General features: G+C 40.3%; 1 protein-coding gene across 1 annotated transcript; it reads left to right on the top strand.

Annotated features, from left to right (window-relative positions):
- Nucleotides 1-24669: 24669 nt before the first annotated feature.
- LOC106362767 lies at nucleotides 24670-25924 on the top strand. Its single transcript, XM_013802614.1, has 2 exons — nucleotides 24670-25140; nucleotides 25214-25924. The coding sequence occupies exons 1-2, from the start codon at nucleotides 24670-24672 to the stop codon at nucleotides 25922-25924; spliced, it is 1182 nt and encodes a 393-aa protein (XP_013658068.1).
- The last annotated feature ends 782 nt before the right edge of the window (nucleotides 25925-26706 follow it).

Raw genomic sequence — 26706 nt, 5'->3', positions numbered from 1 at the left:
GCAGGGATTTCGGATGTCTGTGGCTTGACATCGATCGATGTTGCTTTGTTGGTGTCGATCGATGGCGATGTCGTAGCTTCCTTCTCGAGGCTGTGCTGCATACTCTCAATCTCTGTCCTCATCTCTGCCAAGCTTCTGAAAAGCTCGTTGTAACCTCTGTCAAAAGGCTGATAGGTGTCCTTCTACCAATGTCTTGAGTTCATCTCCTATCCTTTCCTGAGCTCCACAAATACCAGTCACCATCTCATTAATCTCATCCTTGGTGTAGATCTCTGGTGCCAGTCTTGTAGGTGTGAAAGAAGTGGCATGTTCTGGAAGACATATGTGACTCTCTTCATATAGTGATGCTCTCTCCAGAATTTTTCTGATGTTGTCCTTGGTAACAGGGATCATCTCACCAGCTATGCTCCTTGCATATCCAAACTTATCTCTGTAGACTCCATATTCGTCCTTCTGTTCCCATCTGAACTTTCTGGCTCCATAGATGTCATAAGCGTGATGTCCAAACTCATAACGTTTGTCGATCGATGGTGAGGGTGTCTTGTCGAGCGACATTGGTGTTACCATGTCGAACGATGTTGGAGCAACCTTGTCGATCGATGTGTGGCTAACTGGTCGATGATTGGTGTGAACCAATTGCTGTTGTGTTAGCCCCTGGATGTTCGTCTGGAACTGTTGGAATGTTGTCTGGAATGTTGCGTTGCTGCATAAACAAGTTGTCTGGTCCATTGGCCACCTGAAGAATGTCTGCTATGTCCTCTCTGAATACTTTTAGAATTCTTCCATCCATAGCTCTTGCATGGCCATCTGGGTCCCTGAAAATACCAAATTCATCAGGAGTTAGAAAATCGTAATCCATACTCATATTCTTCTTAGTAAATAAAGAAAGTTGAGGTTTAGGATGAGTATCGATCGATGTTGATACTGAAGTATTGATCGATGTTGATACTAGAGTATCGATCGATGGTAGACGTTTGTCTGCAGAATTAGTGTTTTTGGATTGAATGCTCCTCCTGGATGTTCCTTCTGATTGGTTTGTGGGAGCATTCATATTTTCTGCTTCGGTGTCGTGAAAAGTAATCTGGGGTGCAGAACTCCTTATATAGGTATTGGAAAACCTACTTGGAATTGGAATGTTCCCTTTTTCCTTTTCAAAGGCGGCGGCTTTAATATCGATCGATGTACCAGGTATGGTATCGATCGATGCATAAGAACGTTTTGCTGGGTGAGGGTGGGTATCGACCGATGCTGAGTAAACTTTGCCGATCGATGGTGGAGACGTGTTGTTGAAGGAATGGCCTGAATATTGTCATCCTGCATAGCAATCTCTATACCTCTTTCCCTCCAGTAATCCTCATCATACTCCTCTGTAGGATCCTCATTGGATGAAGGAATTATAGTATCCACTGCAAAACTTTCATGGAATCCACTGTCTGGCCAACTGCCTATTGAATAGTCATCTCGTCCTCTGTTGTTGGGTTGTTGAAAGGCAAAGTCTGGATAACACTGATCTGGTAATATGAAGTGGTCTACCGGTTGCTTTCCGTCGAGCGACATGGGATTGCTTTCATCAGTCGTCGGTGACTCATTGAAATCGATCGATGAAACAGTGTGAGTGTCGATCGATTCCGAGTACTCCGTTTCGTACTCTGCTCCACAATGGCATGCTGCAATGTAGCCAAGATCATTTCCAAGCTCCACGAGGTTGAACTGTTGTCTCACAACTTGAACTTGGTAATAGTGGACGTCTGGATCTATCAGTGTCAGACACAATCTGTTGGTGTTCATGTCACATACAGCTCCTACTGTAGCCAGGAAAGCTCTTCCAAGCAGAAGTGAAGAGTTCCAGTTTAGCTTTATGTCCATGACATGAAAATCTACTGGGACAAGGGCATTACCAATCTTTACTTCAAGGTCTCTTATGATGCCTCCTGAGCTTCTTTCTGAATGATCCACGAAGGTGAAAGATTCTGATGAAGTCTCTATTTCAGACCCAGCTGGTCTGCCATAACCTTAGGTAGTATGCTGACTGATGCTCCTGTGTCACAAAGTGCATGGGGAAATTCAATACCCTTCACCACACATGGTATTGCGAACTTCCCAGGATCACTTTTCTTCTTCAATGTGATCCTTAGTTTCATCCTTTCCCTGACATGATGAAACATTCTCCTAATGTCCTCCTCAGTTTCCTTAGTCTCTCTGAAGAACATCCACAACCTGTGTGTGAATTAAACTTCATCAAAAGGTTTCTCCACTGGGATTCTGAGGACTCTCTTAGTGAAACCATCCATCTCCTTCTCATTAGCTTCCCTCTTAAGGTTCTTAGGAATCTTCTCCTTCCTCTTCCTTAACCTTCTTCTTTCAGTTGCCTCATCAACTTGCATAGGCTCTGGTGTAGTGTCTGGAGGGTTGCTTGTAGGTTCTGGTGGGTTGGCTGATGGTTTTGGTGGTGGTCTGAGTGCGTTGATTCGGTCATTATCAATAGATGGTAACCGCACTCGGTAGGTGAGAGGTGCCCGTCGATCGATGGGAAATGAGGGGGGTCGATCGATGTCGGTCTCTCTCTGTCGGTCGACTACTGGCTCAAGCGGTCGATCGATTTTGACGCAGAAAGGGGAGGGTGGGTGAGGATGTTTTTCTATGAATTCCTCATGAGTCATGATTCGAACTGCACTACACTCCGCAGTCGATTCAGCAGACGACATCGATCGATGTCGAGAGTAATCTGTCGATCGATCTTCGTCATGGTTTGTCGATCAATGTGTATCCATTGACATCGGTCGACACCATTGTGATCCGCCGAAACTCATGGAGCTTTCAACTTCGAAGTATCCTTCTCCAAGATTCTCATGCTTTACCACTTGCAAAAAAATCATCATCTATGATGGCATTGACGTGGTGTTTTGATTTCTCAACTCCTGCCTCTCTAGCCAAGGCTTCTTGCCTCTTTACAGTGCCTCCAGTCTGAACCACTTGCATTTCAAGCTTCCTAACCTGAGTCCCTAAGGTCTCAATTCTTGTGTTCAGACTGTTGTAGGCGGAATCTATCTTCCCATTGAAATCCACAGTGAGTTGTTGCTGTCCTTCCAGAAATCTGTCAAGCATTGCTTCAATCTTGCTCTCCTGAGTCTGTGGTGGTGGATTCTGGTAGAATGAGTTTCCATAGCCTCTGCTGTTGTTGCTGAAAGGTTTCTGAAACTGTGAACTCTGGTTACTCCTCTGACCATTGCCATAGAAGTTTTTGTTTCAACCCTGGTTTCCAAACCTCTGAAATCCAGTACCTCCAATGTAGTTCACATCTTCTTCTCCTTCCATGTTTACAGCTTCTTCTCCTTCAGCTGAGCAGACCTGCTTCCTAAGAAGCTCATGAACTACAACTAACTTTGCTCTAACTTCGTCCATCTGCTCCTTCTCTAGGGATGCAACAGACTTCTTTCTTTCAAAGTCAGTGTTTTTGGTGCTGCTGCTGTTTGCTAGATTTTCTACCAGTCTCACAGCTTCCACCGGATTCCTGGTGTTGAAGTTTCCCTCGCTAGCTGTATCAAGAGCCATCAGATACCTCAGGCAATACCTCTGAAGAAAATGCTCAGCAGTTGCACTTCGTTGAATCCGTGGTGTGGACAGTCTCGCTGGAATAACTTGAATCTGATCCACGCGTCTTTGAAAGGCTCTCATGTCTCTTGCGCGAATGTAGCGATTTTGCTTCTCAAGTCTTCAGCGCGTTCCTCATCGAAGAAGTTTCGCAAGAAAGCATTCTTGATTTCGGCCCAGGATGTTAGAGATCCTGTGGGTAGCTGCTTAAGCCAGTGCATCGCTTCTCCAGTTAGAGAATACTTGAAGAGCTTGCACAATAGGTAGTCCTCAGGGACTCCATCCATACGAATAGCAGTGATAAGATCCTCGAACCTTTCTAGATGGTCCATAGGATGCTCGTGCGGTAACCCAGAGTAGGGTATCTGCGACACGAGTGTGTAGTACTGAGGCTTCAGCTCGAAATTCTGCTTCTGAATCTCTAGAAGTCGAATAGGTGATCTGTTGGCATAGTACTCATCTGCACGATTGTAGTCGGCCAGTGCCCTTGGTCGAGCAGCCTCTTCAAAAGGTTGAGCAGCTCCTGTAGCATCAGTATCAGGGATTACATTCCCCTAAGCGTCTAGTTTCTGACTGTTGCATTACGCAGATGACCATCCTGGTCATACAAGTTTCCATTCTCGTCCTGTCTGAGAATAACAATCGCAACCATGCTTTGCGACTGAGGATCGATCGATGTACGCGGTGTAGTGTCGATCGATCGCGAACGATGTAGATCGGTCGACGATGAAGGTCGGATGTCGGTTGACGGTTGGGTGCGAGAATCGGTCGACTTGAAAGTTGCTGCATCGATCGATGTGGAACGTTGGTCTTTTCGGAACGAGCGTTCCAAGTGAGCATGATCTTTTGAGAATAGCAGGTGTTTCTCCTTGTTGCTTCTGGTATTGCTGGGCATGCACCTGAGAAGACAAGAAAAATTTTTGTGTCAGAATGCGGGTAGAGAAAAGAATAAGAATCAATAACACTAAATCTAATGGCGATCAAAGCTCCCCGGCAACGGCGCCAAATTTGATACCACTCAAATTACCCTAAGGAGTGAATTACTCTCTCAAATAAGATTTTCAGTTGCAGTACTTAGGGATCGAATCCACAAGGAGCTAGGGAACCTATTAAATCTAGTCAGGTTATTAATTTCAGGTGTTGTTTGAACCGAGACTATCGATAAACTTGTAAAGAGAAAATGACGAGTTCTCGTCAGTGGGTCAAGACAAAGACGTGTTTTATTAGATCAAGTGAACGCTCAGTCGTATTACAAGGAGGGGAAGACAAGGAAATGAACCGGAGAAATCTGGTTTGCCGGAGAATACAAGTCGGCGAGAATAAGATGTAAAACCCAAGTTTCTAGCCAAAAGTAAGTGTGTGGTGATTTGTGGATCCCTTCATTGTTGTCTCTCCTCCTCCTTTTATAGACGGTCTTCTGTTGACCTAATTCGACTTGACCTAACGGGCCTTCTTGACGATTGGGCCGAGTTGTCGGGCCGCTGAACCGAGTCGTCGAGCCGAAGACTTAAGGTCGTTCGCTCTGCCGGCTAAAAGTAGTCCGAAATCGAGTCGACTACTGGCTCGCGAGTCGACGAGCCGAGCTCATCTGTTTTGGTCATGTGTCAGGACAACCATCATGTGGGCCTTTTGGGAGGGTCAGGCCCATATCCAACAGTAATTCCCTCTAGATCACTGGTGAGTAGCGTAGCCGACTCATCGAATTTGGAAGTAGGGTTTATAAGATAATTGTTCTGGACCCGCGATCCCGCATGACTCCTCGACTACACGGACGACTCGCTTGCTCGTGACTCGCAGTCTCATTGGATTGGTTCGAACCGGCGGTTTCCTTTGGCTTTGGTTGCAATCGCTGGATTTGGTCTAAACCGGTTCCGGTTTACCTCGAGAAGTCGAACCGTCGCGAGATCCGGTGAACTTCACGTGCCTAAACGGGCCTTCATAGGCCCATCTAGGTCTAATGATGACGCCTCGGGGTGCGCAGTCTCTCCTCATATATACCCCTCTCGCCTCTCATTTTCTTCATTCTTCACCCGACTCATGTACTTTCTCTCTATTTCTCTCTGCTTCTCTCTCTACCCCTTTTTAGTCATAGATTCCTAGAAACTTGCCATGTCGTCGGGCGGTAGGCTTTCCAAGGAACAGAAAGGGAAGGCTGTGGCGACGGAGACGAGCCCCGTACGAGTCGTCAACTCGACCCTGCCTTCTGATTTTGAGGTGATACACTGTGAGGCCATGATGGATACGACGAATATGGATACGTCCCAGCGGGTCCTGGTCGCCGAGTCGGCGCGTCTAATTCACGAGGAAAGGGCGACCGTTGAGTCGGTCGCGCAAGATTGTGCGAGAGATGGTCGAGGTGGAGCCCACGACGGAGAGATTTCTCGTTCTGATTTTGTTCCATGCTGCTATCATCCCGAGGGGATTTTCGAAGATCTCCCGGCGTTGGCACCGGGGCTGTTACGTCCTCCGGTCGTGGAGGGACAATTGTGGGAGAATGTTGAGGCGACTCGTTCGACTCCAAGCAGCGTGAAAATTCTTTTGAGGGAGTGTGTTGGAGTTGGGGTGACTTTTCTGATTCCAACTAAGACCTAGAGGCCATGGTCACCCCCGGTGGGATTCCAATGTGTTTATGAATCCTATTTTCTGAATGAGACCAGGTTTTGGTTCCCGATCCCTAGGCTCGTCACGTCTTACATGAGGCGTCGTGATGCGGTGATAAGTCAGTTCTTAAATGGTTTGTTTCGTCTCCCGGTAGCATTGTTAGTGATGGCGGCTGAGATCGACGTGTCGATGAATGTTCGAGCCTTCGAGGAGTTGACGTATCTTAAGTCGATGGGGGAAGGGTTGTACTCGATCCAAATGAGGCCGAACTACAACGTTATCGTTGGGCATCCCAACAGAGCGAACAACTGGCAGCCTTTTTATTTCTACGTCAAGTCGGATGAGTTTGCTTTCGAGGAGATTGTTGCTGATAACTCGCAATTGATTGCTTCCCTGATCTTTCTAGTTTCCTTTTCAATGCAGTTGATCATCCGGATACGACAACTATTTGAACCGAGACTGTCGATAAACTAGTAAAGAGAAAAGGACGAGTTCTCGTCGCTGGGTCAAGACAAAGACGTGTTTTATTAGATCAAGTGAACGCTCAGTCGTATTACAAGGAGGGGAAGACAAGGAAATGAACCGGCGAAAGCTGGTTTGCCGGAGAATACAAGTCGGCGAGAATACGATGTAAAACCCTAGTTTCTAGCCGAAAGTAAGTGTGTGGTGATTTGCGGATCCCTTCATCGTTGTCTCTCCTCCTCCTTTTATAGACGGTCTTCTGTTGACCTAATTCGACTTGACCTAACGGGCCTTCTCGACGATTGGGCCGAGGTGTCGGACCGCTGAACTGAGTCGTCGAGCCGAAGACTTACGGTCATTCGCTCTGCCGGCTAAAAGTAGTCCGAAGTCGAGTCAACTACTGGCTCGCAAGTCGACGAGCCGAGCTCATCTGTTTTGATCATGTGTCAGGACAATCATCATGTGGGCCTTTTGGGAGGGTCAGACCCATATCCAATAGGTGTTTGTTGTTTTATGGGATTAAAAGTAAATAGCAATCCTAATTGAGCAAGGCTATTGCTCTACTAATAAGATGATTGGGGGTGTAACTTTATTGGAATGTATTAGATGCAGGGTTTCTATTCATGTGTTGGAGATTATAATCCTGTAGATGCCTAACAGTTGCATGCATGATATATTATAGCTCAACTCCTTAATCACAGTGATCAGCGATGGCAATGTTTCACAGGTTAAATAACTAGATCTTGGATCTCAACTGTCGTCTTTTGATCACAAGAAAGTGTCGATCGATGATCCTATAGGGATATCGATCGATACACCTTTCACAATATCGATCGATTGTCAGATGACGATATCGATTGATAGCTTCTAGTTAAGCCCTAGGCGCAGGTTGGTAATGATCACTAGTCTCCTAGATCAGTGGTTAACTCTCTCTAGCAGTCCTAGCATGACAGATTAGATTCAGGACAGGATGATCAAGGATGCTTGACACATGCAAATTTCTAGGTTCAATATTCTAGGTAGCAAGGCTAGAACAAGCATTAAGAACAATCAATCAATGAATATCACAACTAAGCAATTCTATAGTTGGGATTAATCCCTCTAACCTATTTGAACCCTGAATCTAACAAGTAAACTGCTCAGACATAGCTAAGCAATTCATGACACAAAATATAGATAAAACGTGCATAGAATAGTAGATGAATCAATGGAGTTCCAATCACAAATCTCTCTATGATCTTCTCTCCTAAAACTCTCACTCTCTCTCTTGCTGTAAGTAAGAATACAATGATGGTAAAAGCTCTCTTTGCCTCCTAACACTTAGGCAAGTATATAATTATTAGGTTAAAAACTCGTCAGGGTAATCTTGTAATTTGGTGAAGCCTTGGGGTTAAAGTCGGCTGGAACCAAGTCGCGCGTTCCGCGTCTCGACATCGATCGATGGTACAGGATGTACATCTATCGATTGCTTCTTCTGCATAGCGACCTCTAATGGTCAGCTCGGATGAAATCTCTTTTAAGCTCCTAAATGCTCCTAAATGCTCCATGATCATCACTTTACTCCAAGATACTCCTGAACCTGAAAACATACCTAATAGGATAGAATATATAATATATAGATAGTAAAACATTTATATACCATGGATGAAAATGGGTCAAATCCATAGTATATCAACTCCCCCAGACTTAACCTTTTGCTTGTCCTCAAGCAAAACAAACATGCAGTCTCTCTGAAAGAGGTTTGAAAACAGCAGGGACTCACAAATTTAAAACATAGAAATCATCACCTCTACAGTATTGCAATCCACATCTAAAAAGTCCTAATCACAAAAGTACATTATGCAATATCCTAGCTTAGCAACCAAATTCAACTAGTCAACAACTCAGCAAATCCTGTCTGACATTCCCCTCTACTAACCTCATTTCTTACCATAAATATAAAAGTGAAGGCTTTACCTTGGGAGTATCGATCACAGGATGCAAGGATATTCAGACAAGTATCTGGAACTGCGGGTAAAAGTTAGTTCCAAATTTTTCTCTCTCTAATTTCTCTCTTGAGTTAAAGTCTTCTTTTATTGCAAGATTAGTGACCAAGATTGGACAGGCTTCCAAGAATCAAGACTTAATGGTGGTTGCCATCAAGCCCTGTTCACTTCTTTTTGACCTATATCCAAGAATTCTTTGTGAAGCGAGCCTTGAAGATTGCCGCCTCCAAGTCCCGTTCGAATTCTTTTTATTGGAATCTTTATGAATCAAGCCTTAATGGTTTTAGCCACAAGTCCTGTTCAGATTCCTCCTACTAAATCCTAAGTACTATTTAAATAATAAATTTCAGAATTTCCAGATGTACCAGATTATCCAAGAATAAGGGTCTCTATCTAGTTCAGGCTCGACAATGTTGTTTTTCTTCCAGAAAAGATAATCCATATTTGCATAAAGGCTCGAAACCGGGAAGATGTGTGGGCTTGTTGGAGTTGTTGATAAGGACCAAGCTTGTAAAGTTGGCGGGCATTCAAAGATTGCATGTGTGGTAGATTCTCTTGGTTCTCCACATCGTAGACATTAGTTATCACATCTCATGTTTCGTCTTATGAGATTCTTCGTTACTGCCACATGACCTGTTATCAGTTGCCATATAAGATGACAAATCTTTTGAGACGCCTTTATCTTCCAAGCGAAGGCTTGAAGTTTAGGTATACTGGGTTCCAGTACCTCTTTTTCTTCTTCATCTTTCAATAAATTCCAAGCAACCCAATATAATGATTTAACAGTATACTATCTATTCTTGGTGTAGTTCCAACAAAATGTATCACGGCGATGAGTTGTGCTTATGGCCAAACTCCTTACGAGAAGTTTATCAACAGGGGAAATATAATTCTCCAATAGCCCAACATCCCACTTCTTCGGTTTTCCATTAATGAGGTCGCTAACTCTCATGTTCGGATGCAGAGCCCGGGCTATAGGTTGAGCCGGCCTAGCCGGTGCTGTAGGGATCTAAGGATCCTCCCACACCTTGACCTCATATCCAGAATGTACTTTGGTTTAATCCCCAAAAGGAGTAGCTTTCATGCCGCTGAAATGCTTGTCCACACATAAGATGGACTGCTTACAGAGATTGTTCGTAAAGGCGAACTCGATCTATAGTATCTTCCCTTCAGAACTCGAGCTACTAATGAGTCAGGGTATTGAACTAGTCTCCATAGTTGTTTTGCTAGAAAAGCCAGGTTAAACTCATAGATCATACGGAAGCCAATTCCACCCTCCTGCCTTGGTAAGCAAAGCTTTTCCCATTTTGCCCAGTGAATTCCTCGCTTTGGAGAGGTTGAACTCCACCAGAATTGTGCAATGTCACTTGCGAGGTTTTCACATATCGCTAATGGAAGCAAGAAACTAGACATAACGTATGTCGGTAGAGCTAGCAAGATTGATTTTATCAAAACCTCTTTTCCTCCTTTTGATAGCCATCTACCTCTCCATCCATTCACTCGATGCATCAATTTGTCCTTGAGAAAAGCAAAGAGTTTGCATTTAGATCCGCTGATGTCTTCTGGAATTCCTAGGTATGTACTCATTCCTCCTTCATTCTGGATTCCAAGTGTATCTTTAATCTGTTGTCTAACAGTTGCGTTGATCCTCTTACCAAAGAGTATTAAGGATTTCTTGAAGTTGATACATTGGCCTGATGCTTGTTTGTATTTCCTGACTACTTTCATCACTTCTTCGCATTCACGGGGATCCACCTTACAGAAGAAAAGGCTATCATCAGCAAAGAGAAGGTGGGATACCGAGGGACACGCATTCCAGTTATCTTTCCTTGGTTATCTGCATGATTAAGAAGGCTAACGAGTGCTTCCGTGCATAGAATAAAGATGAAAGAAGACAAAGGATCTCCTTGACGCAGACCTCTCTCCGGTACAATATGTCCCATGGGTTTGTCCATTCATGAGCACTTTGTATTTGACCGAAGTGATACAACGCATAATCCAGGTAATCCATGTTTCTGAGAAACCCATCTTTCGAATGACAGCTTCAATGAACGACCACTCCATTCTATCATATGCTTTACTCATATTCATCTTAATGGCCATCCTTTTATTGCGTCCACTTGGTTTAGTTATCAGGGCATGGAACATTTCTTGAGCTATCATGATATTATCTGATATATGTTTTCTAGCAACAAAGGCTGACTGGGTTTCTGAAATTATATCTGGTAGAACTTTCTTTAATCTCTGGCATAAGACTTTAGAGATTATCTTGTAGCAAACATTTAACAAGCTAATTGGCATGAACTAGGACATTTCGTTAGGCCTAGTTGTCTTTGGAATGAGACAAATATTGGTATCATTCAATCCACTTGCCATCGTCCCATCAAGAAGGAATTGATTAACCATATGAGCTAAATCTTCCTTGACAATATCTGAAAATTGTTGATAAAAAAGAGTTGTCATCCCATCTGGTCCTGGGGCCTTTTCTGGATGCATAGCAAAGAGTGCTACCCCCCCCCCCCCCTTCTGTGACCGGAGCTGTAAGCTCATTATTTATTGGCTCCGTAATTGTTGTGGAAACCTCAGACAGCGCATCAGCTATATCCTCTGGGTTAGACGACTCAAAGATTTATCTAAAATAACTAGTAGCAATGGCCACCAGTCCTTCCTCATCCTCAACAACATTCCCATTTGCATCTAAAAGCTGTGTAAATTTATTTCTCGCCCTCATTTGCTTTGTTAATGCATGGAAATTTTTTGTGTTTCTGTCACCTTCTCTTAGACAGAAAACTTGACTTTTTTGCTTCTAGAACATCTGCTCTGCCTTAAGAGCATCAGAAAGTTCTTTCAGAGCTGCTGATATATCCTCAGTCGTAGCGTCATCATTCGAGTATAGACCCTCCACCCTTTCTTTAAGTTCTTCTACTAGGAGATCTGAGTTAAAATTGTGTTGTCTCCTCCATAGACTGAAGGCCTTACGGCAACTCGAAATATGCTCAATAATATTTGCGTCCGGAGGGAGATCTGGAGATTTCCATCCTTCAAGAATGACCTGCCTTAACTCCTCATTATCTAGCCATCATTTATCAAATTTGAACTTCTTTGATTTCCTTGTTGGCTTTGTGAGAATTCCGCTAGAATCGGACGATGATCCAATCCCCATAACCTCATGTACTTTACAACAGAATGAGAAATTTTTTCATGGCAATCCCCATTTCCAACCGCTCTGTCTAGGCGACATCTAACAGTTCTTCGTCCTGCTCTCTTTCCTACCCACGATAACATATTTCCAGTAAATGGGAATTCCAGAATCCCACAATCGCTTAGCATCTGCCTAAAAGGTAGAAACGAGATGTCAGAACGTTGTCATCCTCCCTCCTTTTCATTATAACCAGTGATTTCATTAAAATCTCCTATCATAAACCAATGCCCATTTCTTGTTGTTGAGAAACGCGTAAGACCTTCCCAAACTTGATCTCTACGTTCTAGTACAGGGTCTCTATAAACAAACGTCATAAAGACTTTTATTCCATCAATGACTGCCTCAATGTCAATCATTCTGTTATTTGAAAATAAAACATTAACTTGAAATTAGTCCATAAAAAATAAAGCTAAACCTCTGCTGAGTCCAAGAGGCTCAACAGTAAACAAATGGTCAAATCCTAAGTCTGCTTGAATGTTTTGCAACAGCAGCTTCCTATTCTTTGTTTCAGAAAGGAACACAAGTCATGGGCGAAGCTTCTGACACATCTCCGTAAGGTGTCGAACTGTGAGGTTGCTCCCAATCCCTCGACAGTTCCAACTGATTGTCTTCGTAGATGATGTTTCGATGGGTTTTTGGAACCCATCAAACCATCCCTGATTGATGAACTTGTCCTTGCCCTTTTTGAAGATCCAAGTCGATGTTTCCTTTCCTTCCCAGCATCTCTGTGGTTTGATCTATCAGTAGGCTTAGGTGATCTTTGTTGTGGAGAACCTCTACGGAGGACCTCAGCCTTCTTATTATGAAAACCTAAAGGAGCTCCCATTTTTTACTCGCCTTTAGACTCTTGGAGATATTAATGGAATCTCGTGTAGCCACCTTAGAAACCACATCACGTGATGAGTTACCATTCTCCATTTCCATAAGATCCATTCCCAAAAGATCATCATCATTGACCTCACAATCTATCATATGTTCATCTTGTGGCACAGTTAAGTCCATACCACTTAGGGCTCCTATTATGGCCTCATCCCCACTAGCCTTGGGTGAGAAGGATAGAGATTTTGATACACCTCTATCTCTTACAGTCACATTATAACTCCTATGAAGTGAATGTCGAGAAGTTGGAGTGACAATCTCACTCGCAAGTTTCTTTCCATGGTGAGCATCTTTCCCATCCTACTCACTATGCTGCGCTACATGTTGATCATTACCGCTATTGCTGTTTATATCTGAACCATCTGGGATGATCGTAGCTTGAGAACCCGACGCTGGATCTTCCCTCCTCATATTATACGAACCATTGTATTGCTTAGCACACAATCTTTGCTCAACGTTACGGTGATAAGGTTTTGAATGTTGCCGTGAGCCACCATACAGGTGTGTCCTTCCATTCCCATCTCTCCTTCGCATTATCCTATCAGAGTGACTGTATCGGTTAGCTCCATCCCGATACCGAGCATGAAAAGTCGCACCTTCGGGATGACTTCGATTCACATGATAAGACTCTCACAAGCCCTCGCGATCATCATATCCTCTTCGATTATCAGCATGTCTCGCCATGTAAGCTGAGCGAGAGTGATAATCAGAAGCTCCTTGTTCTACCAACAATGGTTGGCGAGAAGACTCCTCTAGGAGCTGAACCCGAGCGAATACACCGGTTCTCCCCTGATGTTGCCTTGCGTTTGCGAGCTAACTGAACTAGCCGGACAATAACCTTTCTCATGGGAGAGAGCGCCACACGTTGTACAATGCTTGAAAAAAATATCATATTTAATCTCTATTGTAACCTCCTCTCCCTCAGGTGATTGAACTTTCCTTTTGAACTTAAGAGGAACCCAAGAGTCAATGTCAATTAGCATACTAGCCTCCCACCAATATTCATCAAGTTTTTGTCCGTCCAGAGGTGCAGAGGGATACCAATAAGAGTAACCCAAAATGGAATGATTCAGGGGTAGTCATCATGGACTATTGGTTCCCATCGTACCAGTACGAACATACAATAGTTATAATGAAATGGACCCTTCCTGAGAACCGAATTAAGATCCTCCTCAGATGAAAAGTTAAACAGAAACTTTCCATTCCCTAGATCTATCGCAGTGATACGATCCTCTAATCCCCACTGATGAGGCATCGTCTGAATCAGTTTTTCAACGTTCTGTTTCTTTGGATTTAAGATCTTGCCGATAAGAGACATATGATACTCTTTTATGACAAAGGAATCATCATGTTCAGTTAACTGGATCGGGGCTCCATCATCTTCATAGCATATTCTCTTGCCTTTTAAATCTGCCATATGAGCAGACCTAGATTGAAACCTTGAACCCATACTGGAGCGATCGTCTATCAATGTTGCAGTAGAGCGGTCGAGTAGCTGGATCACGAGATCGTTGAGCAAAAGAGCGGACTAAAGAACAGAGAGCGGCTAATCACGACGTCAATGGGCGTTATGATTATGTGAGAATCGAGGTTTCAATGGAAACCACAATCCGCGAGATGAAACAGCAGATCAAGCCATAGAAGCTTGTGAAAGACGCCAACTGAAGATCTTCCAAGGAGAGAGGTTGGATCGAGAACTACAAGAAGTGTAGGATAGTCTCCCTTGTGGGTGAACAAGCAGTATCGCGTCCGTCGTGAGGAGATCTCCGGTGCAGAGGTGGCAGGATCTGGAAATCGCCATCTCGATCGCCAAAGCCCTAGCCGTCAGTATGAGATAGTAATTTGGATCTTTATATATACGCATTTCTTACAAAAATAAATCCAAAATATATTATCAACTGATAAAGAGTTCATTATGAATTAGGGTGAACATCTGATGAATTTTATTCTTTAATTAAATTGTGGTATTTCATTTTATATAACTTCCACAACTAGATATATATAAAATTTATCTCTCTCCTTCTTTCTCCTCTCTCTACCCCTCCACCCCTCGACTTTCAGAACTCAATTGAATCTCGCTCCGGTGTCCGGCCGAGTGGTATAATTCCACATAGGGGGGGAGGCAATAAAACAGGAGTAGGGTCACCTGACTCCACTATTTTTTTTAAAAAAAATTGTATTTCTTTTAAGTAAAAATGTATTAACCAGAATAGAAAACTAAATTTGAACCCACTGAAAAAATAGAACCCCACAAAGATAATTAAAACATTAAAATTTAAAGACAAAATTATGTAACTGATATATTTATATCATTTATTTGTTAAAAATTGGATTTGTATTAATTTTTATCTCAATTTTTACTATTTTAAAAAAGTCATGAAAGAAATAAAAAATTTATCTTAAATTTAGTGACATATTAGTTCTAAGCCCAAATTATGCTAGGCTCAAATAGTATAGTAATTTATCTCATGAACAATAAGAACAAATTAATAAACAAACTCCTCTTCTTCGACAAACACAAGAGCTCGTGTTCCAGAAGCATGTTTTGGATTAGTTTCGAGTTGGGTTCTTTTTTTATCTCATATTTTGGTGTTTTGATTATTTATTTATCAAACTAAAGATGATTATGATTCATTGATTCCAATTCAATAAAAATATTTAAGATTTATGTTTATCTGAATATTTTTAACAGTTTGTTTCATATTTATAAATGAGCTGTTTCTTTATTAATTAGATAAATAATGACCAATTTATCTAGATGATCTGGGTGAAAAAAAAATATTGTGATATAACCAGAATCAAAGACACAAGGTAAAACACAAATATTTTAGCGCAAGACTCATAAAAAAAACATCAAAACAGTTTAATCATTCTTACTTTGATTAATATGGTAAATGGTTGGAATAAAAAAAAAATTATTTCTTTTATCGAAATAAAATTTAAAAATATAGTTTATGAAACTGTAATAAAAAAAGTTTCAAAAGTCGTAGAATATAGTTTTTTATATAATTTTGTAATTAAGTTTTTTGAAAAAAAATTGAGCTCGGTCCAAAACATTTCTGGCTCCGCTACTGGTTGGAAATAACTAGGCAAATGAGTGGTATAACTCTGCTCGCTTCGTATTAACACAAAATATATAAATATAAAAACATAGTAACAAATTGATACTTACTGTTGCAATAAACGAAATCAACGGCACACGAAAAAGGCAAGAAGAAGAGTGATGCAAAGAGAAGAAGCAGAGGCTGGACCTGAGACATCCCCATGGATCAGTTCGTTTGATTTCCAAATAGAAGAAAAGGAAATTACAGGTTTACCATTTTCGTGCTATCACTTTTCTTTTATACCATTACTAAAAGGATATTTTCAAAAATACCTTCTTCGTTAAGTGGCAAAAGACTTTTATGTCCATGTTCTTTATATATATAATAAGTAAATATTTAAATAAATAAAAATCTAAAAAAATAAAAAATAATTTTTTTAATTTTTTTCTGAATTATAATATTTCGAAATTCAAACCATAAACCCTAAACCATCAATCTTAAACCCTTTTTTTTTTTAAATACGAACCCTAAACCGTAAACCATCAATCATAAACCCTATATTTTTTTTGAAATAAACCCTAAACCCAGAAACATCAACTCTAAACCCCGAAACATCAACTCTAAACCCTAAACCCTAAACCTTCAACTCTAAACCCTAAACCCTAAACGTAAACCCTACCCTAAACCTTCAACTCTAAACCCTAAAGCATCAACTCTAAACCCTAAACCCTAAACATCAACTCTAAACCCTAAACTATCAACACTAAACCCTAAACCTTAAAACTAAACTCTAAACCCTAAACCTTCAACTCAACCCTAAACCCTAAACTTCAACTCTAAACCCTAAACCATCAACACTAAACCCAAAACTATCAACACTAAACACTAAACCCTAAAAAGTAAACTCTAAACCCTAAACCCTAAAAAATTAACCATGAACCCTAAAACATCAACTCTAAACCCTAAACCCTAAACCTTCAACTCTAAACCCTAAACCATAAATCCTAAACCCTAAACTCTAAAACCCTAGAGTTGATGTTTTACGGTTTAGATTTGAAGATTTAGGGCTTAGGGTTTACATTTAGGGTTTAGAGTTGATGTTTTAGGGTTTAGATTTGAAGGTTTAGGGTTTAGGGTTCGAATTTCAGAAAAATATAAGGTTTAGGATTTAGGGTTTACGTTTTTGGTTTAGAGTTGATGTTTTAGGGTTTTGATTTGAAGGTTTAGGGTTTAGGGTTTAAGTTTAGGGTTTAGAGTTGATGTTTTAGGGTTTTGATTTGAAGGTTTAGGGTTTAGAGTTGATGATTTAGGGTTTAAAGTTGATGTTTTAAGTTTAGATTTAGGGTTTAGGGTTTACGTTTAGGGTTTAGATTTGAAGTTTTAGGGTTTAGGGTTTAGAGTTGATATTTCGGGGTTTAGGGTTTAGAGTTGATGTTTCATGGTTTAGGGTTTAGAGTTGATATTTTAAGTTTATATTAGTTAACCATACTTTTTTTTGTCAAAGGTAATCAAAAGGTTATAAATGTCTTTTACCGTCCATTAAAGATGAGGGCAAAAGTGGTTAGTGTAAACATGAAAAGTGGTATTTTGAAAACGGTATTTTTGGAATTTTCCTAAAAGAAAATAATTTGTGGAAATTACATGTTTACCATTTTCATGCTAACCCTATTCATTTTACCACCACTAAGAAGACATTTTCAAAAATAATTTCTTCACTAAGTTGCAAAAGATTATTATGCTCATGTTCTTTATATATATAATAAATAAATATTTAAATAAATAAAAATCTAAAAAAATAAAAAAATAACTTTTTTAATTTTTATCTGAATTATATTATTTCGAAATTCAAACCCTAAAACTCAACTCTAAACCCTAAACCATCAATCCTAAACCCTATTTTTTTTGAAATAAACATTAAACCCTGAAACATCAACTCTAAACCCTAAACCCCGAAATATCAACTCTAAACCCTAAACCCTAAACCTTCAACTTTAAACCCTAAAACATCAACTCGAAACACTAAACCCTAAACTTGAACTCTAAACCCTAAACCCTAAAAAGTAAACGCTAAACCCTAAACCCTAAAAAATTAACCCTAAACCCTAGAACATCAACTCTAAACCCTAAACCCTAAACTTCAACTCTAAACCCTAAATTCTAAACCCTAAATCCTAAACCTTAAATCCTAAACCCTAAACCCTAAAACCCTAGTGTTGATGTTTTAGGTTTTAGATTTGAAGATTTAGAGTTTAGTGTTTACGTTTAGGGTTTAGAGTTGATGTTTTAGGGTTTAGATTTGAAGGTTTAGGGTTTTAGGGTTTAGGGTTCGAATTTCAGAAAAATATAAGGTGTAGGGTTTAGGGTTTATGTTTAGGCTTTAGAGTTGATGTTTTAGGGTTTTGATTTGAAGGTTTAGGGTTTAGGGTTTAGAGTTGATGTTTCGGGGTTTAGGGTTTAGAGTTGATGTTTCATGGTTTATGGTTTAGAGTTGATGATTTAAGGTTTAAAGTTGATGTTTTAAGTTTAGATTTAGGGTTTACGTTTAAGGTTTAGAGTTGATGTTTTAGAGTTTAGATTTGAAGTTTTTGGGTTTAAGGTTTAGAGTTGATGTTTCGGCGTTTATGGTTTAGAGTTGATGTTTCATGGTTTAGGGTTTAGAGTTGATGATTTAGTATTTAGAGTTGATGTTTTAAGTCTAGATTAGTTAACCATATGTTTTTTTTTTGTCAAAAGTAATCAAACGTTATAAATGTATTTTACCCTTCATTAAAGATGAGGATAAAAATGGTTAGTATAAACATAAAAACTGGTACTTTGAAAATAGTATTTTTGGCAATTTCTCAAATAATTTTCAGTTTGGATTGGCAGACAAGTTTGTAATACACGTAGTGCCTTCATCAATGTCTACTATTTTATAGTTCTACTAGATTCTGACCCGTCCTTAAAAAAGGCGGGTATATTTTTTGTTTTACATATTTTTAGGTCTTTTCAATTGATAATTTAAATATAGGTCTAATGGCATAAAGCATAATAAATAATATTCTAAATAATGATAAAGATAAAAGAAATAATAGTTGGACCATACTTTTATCAATGAGTCACACTGCTATTTTAATAGAATAGATATGGACTTTTACATCTTTTTAGGTTTTTTCAATTGGTAATTTAAATATAGGTCTAATGGCATAAAACATAGTAAATAATATTCTAAATAATGATAAAGATAAAAGAAATAATAGTTGAACCATACTTTTATCAATGTGTCACACTACTATTTTAATAGAATAGATAGATTATTATCACATATATTCCGAATCAAGTGGATCGAATCAAATTGATAAATGCACCAATATATTAGGTCAATATATTAGGTGATGATTGTTTCCATTAGCTTTTGGTTTTAATATTTGGTTTTTAGATTTTGGTTTTAGATTTTATTTTTGGTTTTTAACTTTTAGATTTTGGTTTTTAATTTTCAACTTTTGGTTTTGGTTTTTGGTTTTTAGATTTTGGTTTTGCTTTATTCTTAGTTTTTTTTATAAAATAAGCAATATATTGTTTTAAAATAATTTTTTTAAAATTACAATTAAAATTTATCAAAATATAGTGGCTGTTATTTAAAATAAAAACATCACCATGTTTTAAATTATTTTATTTTAAGTGTTATACTTAAATATAATTAATAAAATATCTATAAATTATAAAAGTTAAAATATTTTAAAGTTTTGAAACTATTTATAAATTTTAATACATAAAATATTTTTCATTTTTTTGAACTTGAATGGCTATTTTTCAATTAATATAATATATTGTATTAATAAAATATTTTAAATTTTATAATTTTTAGATGTTGTTTATTATGTATAATAATATTTTTCAATAATTTATTTATAGATATTAAGAATTAATTGGCTACAACTAATACTAAAATTATCTATATTTATTTACATATATGAAACACATAAATTATCTTACATTAATGTTAAATGATAAAAAAAATTTTATGGGAATTTTATCTTTATGAAAATATTATTTACTTAATTATTAATTAATTAAAATATCGTAATTTATACAAAATAAACAAAATTCGTTTTTCTATTGAAAATCCACAAAAGTTAATTTTTAGATTTTCTTCGCAAATTGGTTGAAATTTTGAAAAACTAGTTTTCCTAAATTTTAGAGAATCCATTTGTTAAAAAACTTGATAGGCAAGTGAAATAGTTTTAAAAAAAACAAAAATTAAAAGCTAAAATTTGATTAGATAAAAAATGATTTTTACAAAAAAAAAAACCAAAAACTAAAACAAAAACTACAAACAATCAACTTTTTAATCGTCTGCGTTACACGCGAGATTCTTAAACTATGAGTTTCATTGACCGTACCTTTTCCCTTTTAGTTGTTTTCTAACGTTGGCCAAAAAAAAACTGTTTTCTATTAAATTAATTAAAAACTAACAGTTGCTTTAACCGACACAGTATGTATTTACATTACCTTCGTCCTCAAAAAAATGTTAAAAAGCTAATGCAAATCTTATATCCAAAATCGATTCCAAAAGTATTACAAAATCGTAATAAAACGAATAAGAAACTCTTAAAACAAAATACCATGTCTAAAAATGAAACAACTTAAAAAAAAATCTAAAAATCTAAATACCTAACGCTACACCGAGACGGCTATTCATGCACCTCCTCGATTTCATTGAAAAAGGAGAGATGAATATTTTGACAAATACTGAGTGAAGGAATCTCTAAAAACCCCCAAATCAGTCATTAACAATCATCACACATCTTAAAATAGTATCTAACTAGACATCAAGTAAATCAATAACAAACAACAAGAAACTAGGGTAAACCCCGACTGTGCCAACATGAGACCACACCACCTAAATCGGTACTTGCATTCCTCATGTTGTCACGTAAGAGCTCGCTATCTAAATTGGTACCCGTGAGTTCAACGCCTTCATACAATCAAATTACCAACACCGGTTCATGCGTGATCCACCACCAAATTCTCAACCACACACAGGCACGCCACATGCCTGCTCACGCGACACATTATTCAACAAGAAACTATGCAACGCCCAAGAACTCTCAAACACATTGCACCAGCACACATAGGCGTTAACCTCTTCTCTAACTTCTATACACCACGCACACATGCCATAACCCCAATCAATGCAATCAACACATACATTCCTCAAACATCATTCAACCATGTTTTAACAACCTAGTAATAGATTTGTCTTTCACACACAACCACTAAGATAGATATATTATGTATATGTATATATACGTATAGGCAAACAACTACATGTATGCTTATAGATACATGTAGATATGAATGGTACACCTAGACACTTCTATCATGATGAGAGAATGATAGAAGAAGATAGAGATTGCAAACAAGCCCTCACCTTAGCATCGATCTACGAAATGAGATATGAAACGATGTAGATATGTGTTCTATGGATCCTCATTAACTAGATCTACAAGTAAAAATGTTGGTTTCCACCCAAACCCTAGATCATAGATCTAGAACAAGAAAAATACAAAGAAGAACAAATAGAGGTTTATGGTTTTCTTGCCATAACTAGTTGTTGGATCTTGAAGAACGAGAGCAGAAGACTTGATATATCATGGGTTTTTACTAGTTTTGACCATGATATAAATCCTTCATAAATTCTTTACTATGCATTTCGAGTTCATTTTACGGTATTTTCACGTCTAAGTATATATTGGAGCATTATGAAGATTATAGAGACATTTAGAGCTTAAAATGAAGAAACCCCGTAATTATGCCGAAGCTGGGGTCAAGATATGAAGAAGGCATCGATCAATGTTTCCCTAGTGTCGATCGATGTCGTTGTTGATGATAAGGCAGGCTCAACTTTCAAAATTGCATTTTGTCCCAGAAGTTTTCCTATTTGCAAAGAGACCCCTAGACGTGTTTTAACCTATATTATTAGTTTCTAAGCCATTGCAGATTGTAGAACCTAAAATCTACACTAAGTATTTGATAGTGATCGGAAGTTTGATCTAGGGAAGACAAAAGATGTAGGCAACGATATCTTTAGAACACAACGATGTTAACAGTTTCCAGTAGGCAAAAATAGACTTTATTGATGAATAGGATCGAATACAATAATTTGAACTAGATCGAATTACACAAGTGAGATTGGTAAAGAAAAGGATCTAAGAACAGGAGAAAACAAGGTCGATGTATGTACGTAGCTCTCTCTAGGGTTTTCAACGTGTCTCACTTCATGTCCCTTCTTCCTCCTTTATAGTAAGTCGACCTCGTGATGTTCGTAACGGCTCTGAGATCTTCGCCTCTTGTTCCGCGATCTCCGACGACCTCGACGACTCTTCTTCGAACTCGATCATTTGCTATGGGCTTTGGCTCCCTAAGGCCCATGTCTTTGATCGCGGCGCGTTAAGGTATTACGCAAATTTGGGTCCAACATTTGTCCCCCAGCCTCTTTTGATTTGATCGAAAAGAAAAGAGGTGGTTACCATCAAACCCGTGTCTCGTCGCTTGGTAACCGATATTGCTCGGATTCTATTTAATGATGGCTTTTGAAAAAGCCGTTTGTTGGCGCATTTTTTTTATTATTATTTTAATCGGTAACGGTTATCTTAGCTGCCGCTAGGGCGTAGACTAGGTCATCATTGTTTTTCTTGAAAGCGATGATGGAGCCGTTAAGGTGGCTTATATATACGTAGAGGATCTTCTTTTTTGCCTCAATTTCGTTTCCTCTTCCTCGTCTCTTTCCTTTGCTCTAAAATTCTCTGTTGATTGAGATCGACATGTCTTCGTCGTTCAATTTCCCTCGTCCAACTACTAAAGCCGATGATCTCGAGGACCTTTACAAGGCATACGGGGTCGATTGCACCGTCGTTCTTGATTTGGCCGGTACGCATGAGACTCCCGAAACCGTGCGAGAAGGCTACTACGAAGCCTATATTTCTTTTTTTCACTCTTGTGGTCTTATCTTCCCGATCCCTGAGCCAATACTTGAGATTCTAGCGGAGCTTGGGTTATCGTTTACTCAGATCCTCCCAAACTTTCTTAGGTATCTTATCACCTTCTTGGTTAGGGCTAGGGAGGAAGGTCTTTCTTTTGGCCTTAGGGAGTTCTGACAACTCGTTCTGGTGAACCGAAACCAACAGAACCCTGGTACCTTCCTCGTGTCTCCACACCTAGGTCGCCATGTCATCAAAGACATTCCTTATCGCGATGAAAAGTGGTGCGAACAGTTTTTTGTTTTCAAGATGAATCGAGCGTCCATGGGTGAATTCAACTTCTCTCGGCTTCCTCGGCGTTGGGCCGAGAATATCGGTTAGTTTTATTTTATCTATGTGTCGATTCTTCTCTTCGGGGGATTGGTGACTCAACTTTTTGTTTTTCTTCGATCGATTCAGCTCCTTCTGGAAGCTCCTCGATGTAAGATGAGATTCGTGGTTTGATCAGGATTCTTCGGAGAGATTGTTCGAACTGTTTGACCAAGCTCGTATTCGAGCTGTTTTGCTATGCTGGAGGGGACCGACAGGGCCCCTTTGGTTGGGGGTTCTGAGGACGAGGACGAAAACTCCCAGGAAGTCATAGCGACTCCTTCCGTTCAGACCCAGTCTTCAGATCGATTAACTAGACAGCTTGTGAGGAGGTCGTCGTTCCGCACTTACGGGTCTGCATCGAGGGGCCGATCTTCTGGAAAATCTCCCTTGATCTCGATTCACGACTCTGACGATGAAGATGCTTTGGGAGAGAGTCGGCCTCCTGTCTCATTGAGCCCTGGCTGGGAGGACGAGACCGTTGTGGCAACTCGCAAACGACGCCGGTCGTCGGAGGGTGCCTTGCCCGGTTCATCTCGTCCTAGGTTTGTTCCTGAAGGAGATGGTTCTTTGTTTGCGGCCCAAAGTGACCTAATTTCCCTCGCTGGTGGTATGAGGTCTGCGGGTTGCCGTCTCCCGTCTCTAGCTTCCTCAGCCGAGAAGGAAGCCTACGCCAAGGTCGCGGTGGCGAGCTCTAAGGTACGTCCCTTGCTTTATTTTCTATGAAAATTTGCTTCGAGGTATTCGCTCGCTTATTTCGACTTCTTCTCAGGTGATGGAAGCTTTTAACGTATACGTTGTGGTGATTGAAGATCACGCTGTGGCTTCTCGGAACGACAAAGAGATCGAGAGCATCGGTTCCGAGATTAAGAGGCTTTCGAAGGAGCTCGAAGCTACCAAGCGGGAAGGGAAGAAGGATGCTGAAAAGATTGAGGCTTTGACTGAAGATTGGAGGAGAATTCACCTGGAGAACGAGGCTCTTACGACCCAGATGGTTGCTCAAAAGGCAAGAATCGCGGCGTTCGAGGTTGAGAGAGATCGGGACATTCGTCGGGATTCCCGTATTGCTCGTCGTGGTATTGCGACCCGGTACCGGGAAATCTTTGATTCCTTGAAGGATAAATGGACGAGCAAGAAGAAGGAAGTGTCCTGACTGTGGACGCAGAGCTTGCTCGTTTAAATAAGATGGAAGGAGATTGTGAGGATCTCGGCGGTTCAACTGCCGTGCCGGATTGGTCGATCTCCGAGCTTGATCTTCCTCAAGTCTAAGATGATTCTGCGGATCAGGTCGGGGGGTCGTCTTTCCCCGATGATTCCGCTTCTAGTTAAATTTTTTTTTTTTTTTTTTTTTGTTTAACGTCTTTTGTTTTTCGCGATCTTTGATCGTGGTATATTGGATATTCTTAACGGATAAGCATAATGTTTCGGAATATCTTTGTTTTATTAAACTTCGAGATTTTCTTTGTTTGGGTCGTTGAGATACGGCGGGGCCTTGATCCTTATAAAGCTTTGCTTTGTTCTGGGACTTACCATAGTGTGTCATTCTAATTTTGGTTTTTGCTTTTCAACGGAACATGGCTTCGAGAAGTTCAAACCCCTGCGATTCCGATAGGGCGCAAACTCGAACTGGTAGTGCTAATGTGGAACACATTCAATCCGGAGACGTGAGCGCGCTCACAGAAGTTCTTAGTGAGGAGACCCGACTTCCGCGGGCTTCAACCCAAGAGGCCAAGGACCTCGAGGGTGAAAAGTCTGTTGCTCGTGTTAAGTCGAGTAGCCCAACAGGTTTGGAGGGGCGTGACCGCCCCCAGAAGAAGGCAAAGACGAAAGGCTCAGACCATCGTCTCCGTGTCTCAGGTGAAGCGCCAGTTGCTAAACCGTTTCATTGGCAGTTCTCACACTCTAAGGATTGCACTATTACAGAAGATCCGAACAGTGTTACTCACTTGGTGAGGCACTTCAAACCTGCTGGATGTCCGCTTCCTTCTTGGCGAAATATGACGGAACGCGAAGCTTATGTAAAAACGGCTGTGGCTCATGCTAAGGTCGTTCTTTTTGACACTCGATCCTTGTTGAATCTTTGGTTCATTTTGTCTGTGCTGATTTGCTACATTCCAGGCTATGGAGGCTAACAACGAGTTCGCGGCGACTTTGGAAAAGCGCCTGCAAGATGTCTCTCACTCTAACGAGCTTTACAAGATAAAGAAGGTCGTTCGAGAGTTAAAGCTCGGTTTGAAGATGGCTCAAGATCGGGAGCGTGCAAATGCTGCTCAACTGGCCGCTGCTCAGAAATTGGGGAATCAGGCTGCTTCGCTTGAAGCTCGTCTGCGAGTTGTGAGTAATGAGAGGAAATCGGCCCTTGAGCAAGTTTCCTTTTTGGAAGCGAAGGTTGAATCTTCTGCTAATAAGTTCTCTGACGACCTTCGTCGCGCAACTTATGACGCTAAAACGGCTTTGGCGGACAGCTACTTGGACGTGTTGGTGTCTCTGAAAGAAAAGTGGGAGAAGAAGAAGGCCGCGACTGATTCTGAGGCTTGTCTTACTGAGGTTATGGCAAATATAGATCTCTTGAAGGAGATCATGAACAACAATTTTTTGGCCTCGGACGATTTGTTGCGACTTCGAACGAAGGAGGTCGAGCTCGGGTCCGAGCTCGATGTGATGGCGGTTTTGTATTTTTCCGTTGGTAAGCTCGATTTGCCTCAAATTTCGGAGGATCTGCCAGAAGATTTCTTTGCTAGGGACTCTTCTGCGGCGAACGGTGCGGATGACGTGACGAAGTGCTCGGGTGGTCAGTTCGAGGATGGCGAATTCGGCATCGAAGAGTAGCTTTAGGGGTTTTTTGTTTCTGTTTTCCCTTTTTGCTTTTGTTGCTTTATTTATTATTTATTAATAAAGAGTGGATCGTGAGTCCTGATTTGTTTTGCTGTTATTTTTGAGTTTATGTGAGGCCGATCTTTTGGGGCCGTGAGTCGATCTGCTGTAGATACTTTTATTGACTGTTTTGGTGTAAGAAAAGATTTTGTTATATAGCTTTGTCGCGCTTGTTGGCGGAGTTGGCCGCAACCGAAGACTTGATCAAGGTCTTGGTTTTTGGTCAACTGTAATGGTTTTGCGATTTGTAGGTATAAGGAGTCTGATATGCTCGAGCTGCGATATCTAAGAACTGTATTTATTAAGATGTTGGGTTTTGTTTTATTACAGACTTATGAAAAGAAGATAGTTTTTGTATTGTCGCGTCGTTGTTTCCCGGGTCCTGTGGTATGCTTACTTTGAGCTTTTGTAGTTGGAGGGTGACTGAACTCGTGTCGTGAGTTTCCTACGTACCCTCAACAAGGGATCAAGTCATGACGTAGTTTGATTATTTTCCCTGAGAAAGGGTCTGTTGGTCGGTGGTTCGTGTACATGGGTACGTTTGTTGTTGGTTTTGGCCGCTCGGCTAGGGGTGTTGCTCGATGTCTTTGAAGCTTGCGAGGTAGCATGTTCTGGAGCTCTTTTGACTTCCTCTGATAGTCTCGACTCCTTTCAGGGTTGGGGATTTCAGGCATTGGTGATATGTCGAAGGAACTGCCTTCATGCTATATAGCCAAGGTCTCCCAAGGATTGTGTTG

The sequence above is a fragment of the Brassica napus genome, chromosome C9, assembly GCF_020379485.1.
Source record: "Brassica napus cultivar Da-Ae chromosome C9, Da-Ae, whole genome shotgun sequence".
NCBI lineage: Eukaryota > Viridiplantae > Streptophyta > Magnoliopsida > Brassicales > Brassicaceae > Brassica > Brassica napus.
Note: the sequence above shows the minus strand (reverse complement) of the source record. Positions and strands in the feature narration are given on the sequence as shown.